The 12637-nt window shown below is 42.9% G+C and overlaps 1 protein-coding gene across 1 annotated transcript in view; it reads right to left on the reverse strand.

The window, feature by feature from the left end:
* Positions 1 to 5028: 5028 nt before the first annotated feature.
* Positions 5029 to 12637, reverse strand: part of LOC126108836 (Golgi integral membrane protein 4-like) — a 142629-nt gene continuing 135020 nt past the window's right edge. The window contains exon 11 of the mRNA XM_049914199.1: positions 5029 to 8140. Within this exon, the coding sequence (XP_049770156.1) occupies positions 7965 to 8140 (176 nt within the window). The 3' untranslated portion in view covers positions 5029 to 7964. The remainder of the gene's footprint in view (positions 8141 to 12637) is intronic.

A 12637-nucleotide genomic window follows, 5' to 3' on the forward strand; every position in this document is an offset into this window, starting at 1 on the left:
CAATAAGTAATGTGGAAACTTCAAAATTTTTAGGTTTCCACATTGGTGAACATTGAAACTAGAGGAAGTAGACTTTGGAATTCCTAAAATTACTCAGTTCAGCCACATTTGCATTCTGAATCATTGCAATTCTTGCGGAGAGACAAATCGGTAATAGGACACATTTTCACTCAATAATGTCATATGGAATAATTTTCTGGGGTAATTCGTACTTAAGAAAGCACGTCTTAAGTGCTCGAAAACATGCACAGCAACATTTACCAATTAGTTTGTGATGTGAATGTACAATGACTCATTCCAAAAGGTTCAAATGGCTCTGAGCACTATGGGACTTAACATCTATGGTCATCAGTCCCCTAGAACTTAGAACTACTTAAACCTAACTAACCTAAGGACATCACACAACACCCAGTCATCGACTCATTCCACATCATTGCAATTTATTGTGAAAATGATCCATGGAACATGAAACTGACTATCAGAAAAAAGTGTAATAATTAGAAAGTTCCTGCCAGGGGTTACAAAACTCAGAGCAATGAGGCACTGTCCATAGGCATGCTATGAGATAGTAAATGCTGGAGAGTGCTTAGCATTCAGAGTAACTTCTGGCTGTTAGGCAAATTGTTGTCTTATCAGACACACAGCACTGCAACAAGATTTTTGATTGTTAAGGCACTTCCTTACCTAATGTCAGAATTATTCTTAAAAGCGCCACTCTGCTAATACTGATTCAAGAATTTTTGTCCGAAATTATTTGAGGCCTCAAGGTAAGTCACTGATGTATGTGGGAGTTTAATGGATAGTGGATGACTTTCAAGGCATTTCTCTGTCTGTATGCCTGAAATCATTTTCCTGACGATTGTTCATCCGGTAGAGCTCCAGAAGCAATGACATTTCCGTTCTGTGCATCAAGTTTCAGTGTGTGTTGCTTTTAAGTAAGTACCTCCTACAGCTAACAGCTGCCCACAGCTGCCACAACAGAAGCTTTTGTGTGGGTTTATGTCTGTCTTCTGTGCTAACTTAGTAATATGTAAGCAGACATTAATGTCAGCAACTTAAGGGGGTGACTCACAGTAGGAAAATGGAGTATCTGTGCTAGACATCAGGAACCAGTTATTTCATAAAGTTTACTGATTAAGTAAGACTGTGTACTATAAATGTATTGGGACTGTCTGCTGTAGCAAATATTTCTGTCCCAACTTGCCACTGCTCTGAGAGAAAGGTAGATGGGTGCGAAACGTTGACCTGCATGGTCATTAGTTTGAGGCCCGCAAAAGGGAGGAATATAGGTTCATCATTTTGTCTCGCATACAGCTGAAACGTAACCGATCAGAAGCTCTGCTTCGGTACTACAGCCATTTATTCATAGGTGAGGACAGATTTTAAGCACTACTACAGGGTGTACACGAAGTCCGGGAACACTTTCAGTTATTTATTGTACAATAACCAAACACTGTACAGATATCATGCATATTTCATTTTGAAGAGAAAACCTGAAAGCTTTTTTACCACGTATACTGCCACAGCGTAGTTCGGTAATTTGCCGACAGTCAGCGCTAGTCGCAAATGTGGCAAGTGCAGGTGCGGAGCGAGCCAAAGGGGACAGCTGTTTCACAAAATGGCCTCCCCGATCACCAGATCTCAATCCGTGTGACTTTTTCTGTGGGGACACATTAAAGATCTGGTGTACTGCCTCTACTACATGGTGTAGCAGAGCTCCGGGAGAGAATAGGGGAAGCGACTGCCACAGTCGACGATGCCATGCTGGGACGGGTATGGCAAGAATTATATTACTGTATTGACATCTGCCAGGTCACTAGTGGTTCGCATATTGAATGTTTGTAAAAAAAAACTTCCACAGTTTCTCTTCAAAAAGCAATATGTATGACATCTGTACGATGTTCTTGTGCAATAAATAACTGAGTGTTCCCAGACTTTATGTACACCCTGTATTCCCGAGCGATAAACAGAAAGTACTGTAGCAGCATTACTGCTATCAGTGCAACAATATGCTTGAAGACCAGACACAACACTGTGGCTCAGAAGCCAGTGCCACAACTTTCTGGAGAGTTTCACTTTCACAGACAAGTGATTTCAAAGACGTTTAAAGGAGGTGCGGCACCATTCACCTCTCTATTTCTCCTCATTTGTTTGTTTCCTCTGGTGCTTACAAAACTAATCATCCCTTTATTGCATAAAGAAATTCTAACAGAGTGTCGTTTCAGCTCCTCACTAAAAATTTCAACACACGTTTAAGAATGAGCAGTATTTTATTCGATTATGTGAGCAGTATAATGATCGCCACTCTCGACGACATTTGTAATTTACCAGTGGGTCTGACGTGCCAGCCCTTTTCGATTTTATTCGTAGTTACGGGCTCAGACAGTCACTAACCAGCTACCACAGCTGATCAAATTGGTGGATGTCATAATTTTCTGTCAATTTTACCTGTCAATGGCAGACAGCAGTGACATCATGTCGCTACCAGATTCACTGCTGCGAACCCTTTTCACAGTCATTTGCTTCAAAATCAGAGCAACTGCATTGTTGAGATATGTGGTGATTACTGAATCTGATGCACTGGACCCATTCCGGTTTCATTTCAACAGCACATTTAATTATATGTCACCGTCATTTGTAAGAAGTGCAGAGCTACTTTAAAAGGCAAAATGCATTTATTTTATTTTTTGGACTACTGACTGTTTGTTAGGCTGTCCGAATATCGGGTACGAAACTGATACACTGGATACGATTGTGGTATTTTATAGCAATTTTATTGTTTTAGGTGGGCTACACTCAATTGTGGCAGGTCGGACCGAGACACACAATCTACTCCACAGAAGACGTGTTGAAGAAATCCAAAGGATGTTTGAAGGGGATAATAGTGAAATTTGAGATGGTTTTGGAGATGAAGATTTTGCTGGCAGAGATGATGTTTGCCAGGAATATTCGGGAACAGAGTAAGATGACAGTGACGATAACGTGAAAGTAACTGACGGAAATGACTGTCGCTTTAGTGGAAAGGAAAAAAAAAAGACAAAATGTAATAAAGTTCCCTCGACCTACAGCTCTGCCAAAGCAGTGAGAACGCTCGTCCGTTACAATGTCGATCTAAACGTGCCCCGTCGGAGATAGTAATATTTTCTGCAATGGTACATACGAGTAGAACCAATGCCCAAGTAATGTATTTTGGCAAAGGTGAAAACTGTACAGAAGGAAAGAATTCCCAAAACAACTACCTGACGCATTAGTTTCACCTCACTCGGTTCAAAGAAGTCTAGACACCTCAGGAATTCAGATGGATCTTCAGTCAAAAGCCACTCCATTTAAGGCAGAGCACAACATTTTCCTCCGATTGCAACAGAATTCTTCATTTACTATGAAGCCCAACAGCAGTAATGAGAGAACAGAACAATATTTCTATTGTTGTGCTTTTATGTCACAAATGTCTTTCTGTAAAGCTAGACACCATTTATGATGTGTTTAAGTAGTGAGATCTTATGACAAAACAAGTGAATAAGCAGTGCAATCAGTGGGACACAATTCAGCTCATCCCCCTGGAGAGGGTGCCACGCTCGAAGGAAGGTTTTCTCTCCAGTATCCGAGTGTGTAGCGTGCAAGTCTTCTAATCGCGAAGTCAATAGTTTAAATCTGATTAACGGCACTGTACTTTTTAATTTTATTTAAACTCCACATTTATTATCAAATGCAACCCTCTAAGATAGCTGTGCACGTTAGAGCACCACATCTGGTACGGGGAGGTGTTGTTTCAGCCCAGGAAGGCGTCCACCCGGTGGACTGACGGCGAGGGTCGGTGAGTCCGACTGGCCAAATCTGGTTTTTAGGCTGTTTCCGACCCCTGTAGGATACTGGCCCAGTATCCGTGTTGCTCCTCAGTTACGCAATTTGCAAACATTTAGAAGACTTTTGCTCACTTTCACACGAATAACTACACACAGACAGATGAGGAACACATATTCCATCAAGGGGGTAACGGAGTAGTGACAAGAATGTCATCCGGCCACCCGCGATAGCGACCGCGCCGAATCCTTTAATAGCCGGGCCAATCCTGTGCCGCTGCGAGACAAAGACACGAGAAAAAGATGAAGAAAAACAAGATTTATCATTGAATGGAAATGTTAAGTAACAAATAGTCAGTCATAATTTGCTAACAAAAATAATGTACTTTTATTATTAATTACTGATTATACGAAAATAAATTAGAGATTCATAGACGTATGTGAAATGTCCTACGGTTAAACGAATATTTCACATCTGTCTATCAAACTTCAATTTATTTTTCTGTGACCAGTATTTCTCGTCAATTAACGTAGTCTCTGAGAGCATATATGTCTTCTAATTGTGAAGCTGCTGGTTTGAATCTGATTAGTACTATTGGTCGTTTTCTTTTTTTAAATACCATATTTATTAACAATTTGAAATATTAATTGAGAAATACTGAATCTGTGAAACATCCAATATGAAATAAAATACAACTGTCGTGAATATTTGTCTCTTCATACGATCAGATATTAACATCAAATTTTTTCTTTTATTAGAAAGTACGATTCCATATTTCTTAATATTCCCAACAGTGAATTTACAAAATAAAAAGCAGTGGTACTAATCAGATTCAAACCAGCCCCTTCACAATCAGGAGATACACAAACTAAAAGAAGCTACGTCAATTAGCTAGAAATACACGGTCCAGTCACACTAATGCGACCACAGCCTACGCTCGATATTAACGTGCAATAACCAAACGGAGACAGCAGGCGGCAGCACAGGAAAATAGTACAGTCACTGTCGTCACGCAGAAACAGAGCAACGTATCCGACATCCAAAAGAACACGATTATCGGCTTTCGGGCCGAGGGTGGAAGCATTTCCAAAATGGCTAAGTACGTGAACTGTTTGCATACCGCTGTGGTTAAAGTATACCGAGTGAGGCAAAACTGTGCTAACCGCAACCGGCACCGAAGCAGGTGTGGTGCACCGTGGGCCACAGGTGACAGGGCCGTTACGAACTCGATATTCGAAAAGATTTCGGGCTCGCAGCCGCTCGTCGTTAGCTCCCATCCGCGATATTTCGACCGGACAACTGCCAGCCATTCTCAGGTGAGCCGTCGAAGACTGACGAATGGAGTACGACAAGACAACAATTTTGGCCACATCGACACCCTTTTGGGACTCCGTCATAAAAGAATCGGTGGAAATTCGCATGACAGACAATCTTATCAACCGCCACAATGGCTACCAGCTAGATAATGCGTGGAAGCCCGTCATCTCTGAGATCTGCTCCAGACGAAGACGTCAGAGTACTCCGATGGCCGCGGCAATGGACAACGCCGAAGACAGCCGAGTTCTGCAGTTCCACCAGCGAGGGCGCTGCTGGTGGGCGGTGCGGTTTGTCTGTCCATACGATTTTGACGCACGCACGCTGCACGCTATATATTACGGAACGGAGGTCGTCTTCATCGGTCTTCGATTGCTCACTTGAGGATGGCTGGCAGTTGTCCAATCGAAATATCGTGGACGGGGGCTAACGACGACCGGCTGCGAGCCCGAAATCTTTTCGAATATATGTCGAGGAATCGATTGCCCAGATGAACCGAGGGGCTACCGACAGTATCTCCTCGGTGACCGTTCGCTGTTAGCACTAAATCTGGACGCCCACTGCGTGGCGACAGGTGGTCTTTCCAGGTGAACCACGTTTTATGCTCCGACAGACAGATGGTCGTAAGCATATACAGAGTGAAATGTCTGAACGCAAACACCGAACAACAACTGTCCGGAGGGTCGGGCCAGAGGAAGCAGTATTACAGTCTCGGGAATGTTTTCGTGGCGCAACAGGTTGACAGAAGTTACGTGTACTTTGGGTTTCCTCAGCACGACGGCATCAGGACAGCAGGACATCGCGACGCGTCACACAGCTCGCAGTGTGCCTACCTGGTCCAGAGAGCACCGACGCGAGTTTACCGTACTCCTGTGGCCACCAAACTCCCTGGATTTAAACCCAATTGACAACTTGGGGGAGTACCTCACTCGGGCTGTTCGCGCCAACAGCTGGACACGGCACTGGAGTCGGTACGGTTGCACATTCCTGTCGGTACCTTCCAGAACCTGACCGACTCTTTTCCTGCACGTCTTGCAATCAATTTTTGACAGGTGGTCACATTAGTGTAAGTAGACAGTGCATTTCATACTCGACTGGGCTCAAAATCTTATATTCTCCAAAGTTAATTTTTTCAATTCTTTTGAGAGTTTTATCATATTGCTTTATTAAACTGATGTTCAAACACTCAGCTTCAATTCTAGTAAGTACAGAGAAAATCTAAGAGGACCAGTGCATAATGTTCCCATTGTTAATGATTTTCAAGTAGTTTGTGGTCCATTGAGAGCACCACCTACAATTACTTTCACTCGTTGGAAAGCACCTTTACTCGAAGTACCTACGGCTTTGATCAGATAAGCTATGGTGACAAGCTGGAGCAACAATAAGTGAAATAAGTAGCAAAAGCAGTATTTGTAATGGAATTCTGTACAAGGGTTCTTTAGAAAGACATGTGAGAGAGCGACAAGAAATATTCCAAGTTGCACAAAACACAGGAAAGTTATGGGTGAACAAGATTTGAGGTAACACTGCTTAGCATCACATACAGTCAGAACAACTGACTGTCATCGTAGACACTCGTCTAAGTAAAGAACCGAACCCTAGGAGATGCCACCAGAGTGCAAAACCCATTACGACGTTCCCTCTTCAGAAGACGGTAACAGAAGTCGGAATCTATTTTCGTTGATGTCAGTGGCACAGAGGTAAGATTTTGTGCACAGGTACAACTCAAATATGTTTGTCTGGCCGGTACACAAGAGCTCGAAGCCCAAAAAGTTAGTCAGAAAGTTATCCCTGTAACAAGAAAAACAGTGTAGAGTAGAAATGTAAGGTAGTAAGTAACCCAGGGAAGAAGGTAAGTAACAAAAACATCTGCCCAGGACACACACCAATATTAATGGCTTACTTACTCCCATTTGCACAACTCAAAGACTCAATAAGGGCTAGTTTCTGAGCTCAAATCCTTTAATTTGCTCAAAATTGTGAAATGTTTGACACAAACTTATAAGCTATAATACACAAAAATTGTAGATGTGTCAAAAAACAGTACAAAATGAAAAATAGTGTCAACTGTCGCTGCCCCTTTTGTTGTTTTCTTAAGAGAAAGAAACACGTACAGATGGAGGATTCAGTTAAAAATTAGGGTCTTCCGTGCTGGATTAACAAGAAATTCACTTAATTCGTGAGATCATTGAAATACCAGCTGCAGAATGGACAGGAACACCCACAGATAATTACTTCTATATTGGCACTTCTTTCCAGTGTCGCTCGCAAACACAGACGAAACGATTCAGCTCCTAAGCTGGCAGTGACAGTATCCTCCACGAAGACTTCTCAGTGTTCGAGCCACACCACTTCCGATTTGAGCCTTCGAATACATCCTCCACCGTGTTCGTCAGGAGGTGAGGATGCCGAATACACACGGAAAGATCCAGTCTCGGTTCGAGCGTGAACCAGCTCGGACACCGAGAAAATTTTATACCGAAGCAAAAGAAACCACTCGAGTACAAAAGCGCGATGTGTGAGACGCCTCACAACCCACCAGAGGCTAACTAGGGAGCAGCGTAGAGTCCGTATGCCACCGTTCCCACCGTCACCTGCGGGAGAGTCGGCTGGCCGTACCGAACCTCTCCCGCAACAACCTGCACTGTGACAAACTCTTTCTCGGAAAATAGAAGAACTGATTTTACACAGAATCAATTTCACAGTTATCTTAACACGGACCAGCTACACACAACCAGCTTAACACACGGAATAGTTCTATAAAAATATTCAGAAACTCATTTCACACTCTTCAGGCTAGCAGTCAGAAACGTGGAGACGTCCTCCGTCACCTCCACAGTCGCAGTCGCCTACTTCTTCGGGTTGACCATGACGGAGTCGCGGGGTCCCACGGGCAGCGGCGGCTCGCGCACGCCGGCGACGGCCGCCCCCGCGGGCTGCGCCCCCGCTCGCCCCGCACCACCTCTCGCGCCCTGTCGCTGCTGGGCACCCTCGTTGTAGTCGATGTGGTCCATGTCGTCATCTTCTGAAACGGTAATATTTTTGTTTCGTTTGTTGCTCTCGAATGAGAAGCCGGCAGCTGTCACTTAATGCCAGTTTCTCTTGCGTATTATATAAGCACGGTCCTCAGCTACAGTATCATTTTGCAGAGAGTGAGTGCAAAATATTTGGCCACAATATTAAAACTATAGAAAGGGGTTGAAAAAAAAATCAGGTCGATTTAACAAAACTGCTCGAACAGTCGGGGATTCCGAATGCACCGTCTGAGTACTTCTATCAGTCTGTTACTCTAACGACTGTATTTGCTATCGTGGAAGGAAAACCGGGTGTAATTAATGTATACTGGAAAAAGAATTAAGAAAAAGTTTTAAACAATGTTTTTTTACTATGGGATCAGACAGTAAAATAACCTGTCCATGGAGACAGAAGAGGTGATGAAAAACAACACGTTTAAAAAGACAGTTAAAGCATACCTGGTACATACTACATAAAGTAGGCGGTGCCCGACAATCAGTCTTCCCTTCTCATCCTGTACGGTAACTCTCCCCTGACCGCAGTTCTGGGTGACTTTCCCAATATCTACCCCTTTTCTAGACCTCTCCAGTTCTTTTCCTTCATTCCTTCCCCTACAAACCTTCTGCCTGAAGAAGGGCCACTGGCTCCAAAAGCTTGCCAATTACATCCATCTATTACATGCGTGTTCTGCCGCCACTTGCTGAGTAGACTTTTTATCTATCCAATTAAATAATTTTGTGAATAATTGATTGTTTTCATTGTTAAATAAGTGGTTGGCAAGAAATAGAAGGCAAAACACACTGTCATAGCACAATATACTTTTTGTGTAAGAGTGTGTAAAAAAAAAATTGCCGTGTGAGCAGCTCATGTAGCACGCATTTCTGCTGTTAGGCATGTATCACACAGCTCACTGCCAGTTCAGTGCCGCTGTGTCATCAACCTGGCTCGTTCTGTTCACCCGCAGTGATTCTTTTTGCTAGTGCTGTGTTGTCCTTGTTTCATTTTTTATGGTAGTAAGTGTAGGTGAACAACCTGTAGATGTGAAATGTTGTTCTCTGTTCGGTAAAAATGCTGCCGAAACTGTTTTCATGTCGAAAACAGCTTACCGAGATGACCCTATGAGAAAAACTCAAGTGTACGACTGATCGATTTAAAAATGGAAACATGTCGATTGGTGACAACCCTCATTCTGTACATCCATCAACTGCCCAAATCGACGAAAATATTGGAAAAATTCAAAGGGCTCGTGCTTACAGACTGTCGACATAACTGATCAACTGTCAGAGATTAGTGGTTGTCTTGAAGCTTAGTTCAATGAATTTTAATGGAAGATTTGGGAATGAAAAGACTGGTTCTTCCACTACAACAACGCCCCTACACACACACACACACACACACACACACACACACACAAACAAAACTCCCTGTTAGACGGTTTATGGCTAAAAATGGCACGGTTCCACTGCCCCATGCACCTTACTCACCTGACCTGGCTCTGTGCGACTATTTCTTATTTCTACACATGAAAATGGGCACGAAAGGACTCCAATTTGGTAACACTGAAGTAGTCAAGGAAAAAAACAAAAAATGTTTCGAACTTTGGAAGCACCGGTGGGACAAATGTATTAGTTGTAACGGAGAGTATTTTGAAGCGAGTAAGATGGTCTAGTAAACTATTTGAAAACATGTGCCTTTTAAAAAATAATTACCTTTTTTTTGGGTACGCCAAAATAAATACGTGTTACTAGAAAACTGTATGCCCTATGTATGTGATGCAAAACTCTAACCGCCTCTGCACACCACCTCCATTACGAAGAGACTGTAAAATGACAAAACACCAAGAAGAAGAAGAAGAAGAAGAAGAAGAGAACAGAGAGCGGCAACTGGACAGAGGTTAGAGAGGGGCCACACCAACAGATTAAGCAAAGCTTCTGATATCATTTCACTGTCTTTTAGCCAAACATAGATTTGTAGAATTTTAGAACATGTTTTTTGCTCGCGTATCATGTCATTTCTGGAAACCCGGACTCTACTCTGTAGGAATCGACACGTATTCTGGAAACAGAGATCGTGTGAGACCCAACTCGCTTTATTTGTTCATGAGACCCAGAAAATATTAGATAAAGGCTCCCAGGTAGATGTCATTTTCCTCGACTTCCGGAAGGCATTCAATACGGTTCCGCACTGTCGCCTGATAAACAAAGTAAGAGCCTACGGAATATCAGACCAGCTGTGTGGCTGGATTGAAGAGTTTTTAGCAAACAGAACACAGCATGTTGTTCTCAATGGAGACGCGTCTACAGATGTTAAAGTAACCTCTGGCGTATCACAGGGGACTGTTACAGGACCATTGCTTTTCACAATATATATAAATGACCTAGTAGATAGTGTCGGAAGTTCTGTGCGGCTTTTCGTGGATGATGCTATAGTATACAGACAAGTTGCAGCATTGGAAAATTGCAGCGAAATGCAGGAAGATCTGCAGCGGATAGGCACTTGGTGCAGGGACTGGCAACTGACCCTTAACATAGACAAATGTAATGTATTGCGAATACATAGAAAGAAGGATCCTTTATTGTATGATTAGATGATAGCGGAACAAACACTGGTAGCGGTTACTTCTGTAAAATATCTGGGAGTATGCGTGAGGAACGATTTGAAGTGGAATGATCGTATAAAATTAATTGTTGGTAAGGCGGGTACCAGGTTGAGATTCATTGGGAGAGTCCTTAGAAAATTTTGTCTATCAACAAAGGAGGTGGCTTACAAAAACACTCGTTCGACCTATACTTGAGTATTGCTCATCGGTGTGGGATCCGTACCAGGTCGGGTTGACGGAGGTGACAGACAAGATCCAAAGAAGAGCAGCGCGTTTCATCACAGGGTTATTTGGTAAGCGTGATAGCGTTACGGAGATGTTTAGCAAACTCATGTAGCAGACACTGCAGGAGAGGTGCTCTGCATCGCGATGTAGCTTGCCGTACAGGTTCCGAGAGGGTGCGTTTCTGGATGAGGTATCGAATATATTGCTTCCCCCTACTTGTAGCTCCCAAGGAGATCACAAATGCAAAATTAGAGAGATTAGAGCGCGCACGGAGGCTTTCAGACAGTCGTTCTTCCCGCAAACCATACGCAACTGGTACAGGAAAGGGAGGTAATGACAGTGGGACGTAAAGTGCCCTCCGCCACACACCGTTGGGTGGCTTGCGGAGTATAAATGTAGATGTAGATGGAGATGTAGATTTCACTCTGTCAGCACAATCTTCATTCCAGAACTTAATACAGGCACAAAACCAATGCTACCAGTGTCCAGTTTGTGTGCATATGACTTCATAAGCCACATTATCATTATGATACGGAACAAAGCTGACATCTGCTATTGGTAGGTTCAGCTGACACACAGCATCTTGGAATGGACACAGATTTGCACATTGTAGAAGGGGTAACACATCTGTTGAGAAGCCAGCACTGGAAATGAAGGGACTATAATAGTGGACACTTAGTGTAGATTGAATTACAGTCGAAAGAATAATCTCGAAATTCTGTTCCACAGCTTACAATCGCTATACGTGGCAACAAAAGGCAGCAAAGACATCGCAATGGTTATGCGAGTTAATTGCAGTCTAATTGATGATTACACAACACTTATTACAGTACATACACACATATGCAATTACGATTATTATTGAATATAAATTAAAAATTAATAATGCAATACTCTTTAAGCTACAGCATTGAACTGTAGCTCGACATGTCAGCTAGCAGCACAGAGCATCACTCTTTACACACTTGCCAATAACAAAAATTACAGCACATTTAATTAGTGCACGATTACACACGTGTGCCAGCACTCTGGCTCCGCCACACTTACGTGCAGTACGAGGTGCCCGTACGCTACTCCTGTGCTCTGACAGAACTCGAGTGGGATTGAAATTGAGGGAGAAAGGATATCAGTGATAAGATTTGCAGATGTCACTGCTGCACTCAGTGAAAGTGATGACAAATTGCAGGCTTTATTAAATGAAGCAACCAGTCTAACTAGCACACACTGTGAACTGGGAATAAACTGAGTAAAGAGGAAAGTAATGAGGGGTGGCAGAAATGAGACTGGTGATAAACTTAACATAAAATTAGGGATCACAAAGTGCAAGACGTGTAGCAATTCTCGGAAGCAAAATAAAAAGTGGGGGCAAAGTAAGTAGGGCATAGAAAGCAGACTAGCACAGGCAACGAGGCCACTCCTGGGCAAGAAAAGTCTACTTGCTTTGAACACTGGTCTTAATTTTAAGATGAAATTTGGAGCACAGTATTGTCTGAAAGTGAATCATGAACTGTGGGAAAACAGAAAAGTAGAGTACTGAAGTGTTTGAAATGTGGTGATATAGAAGGATGTTGAAAATTAGGTGGACCGATAAGACAATGAAAGAGGTGGTTCTAGCAGAATCATCAAGGAAAGTAATACATGTCGACATTGGAAAACGACTAGGAGAAGGGCTATTCTGATTTA

This window comes from Schistocerca cancellata, chromosome 11 (genome assembly GCF_023864275.1).
Source record: "Schistocerca cancellata isolate TAMUIC-IGC-003103 chromosome 11, iqSchCanc2.1, whole genome shotgun sequence".
Taxonomy (NCBI): Eukaryota; Metazoa; Arthropoda; class Insecta; order Orthoptera; family Acrididae; genus Schistocerca; species Schistocerca cancellata.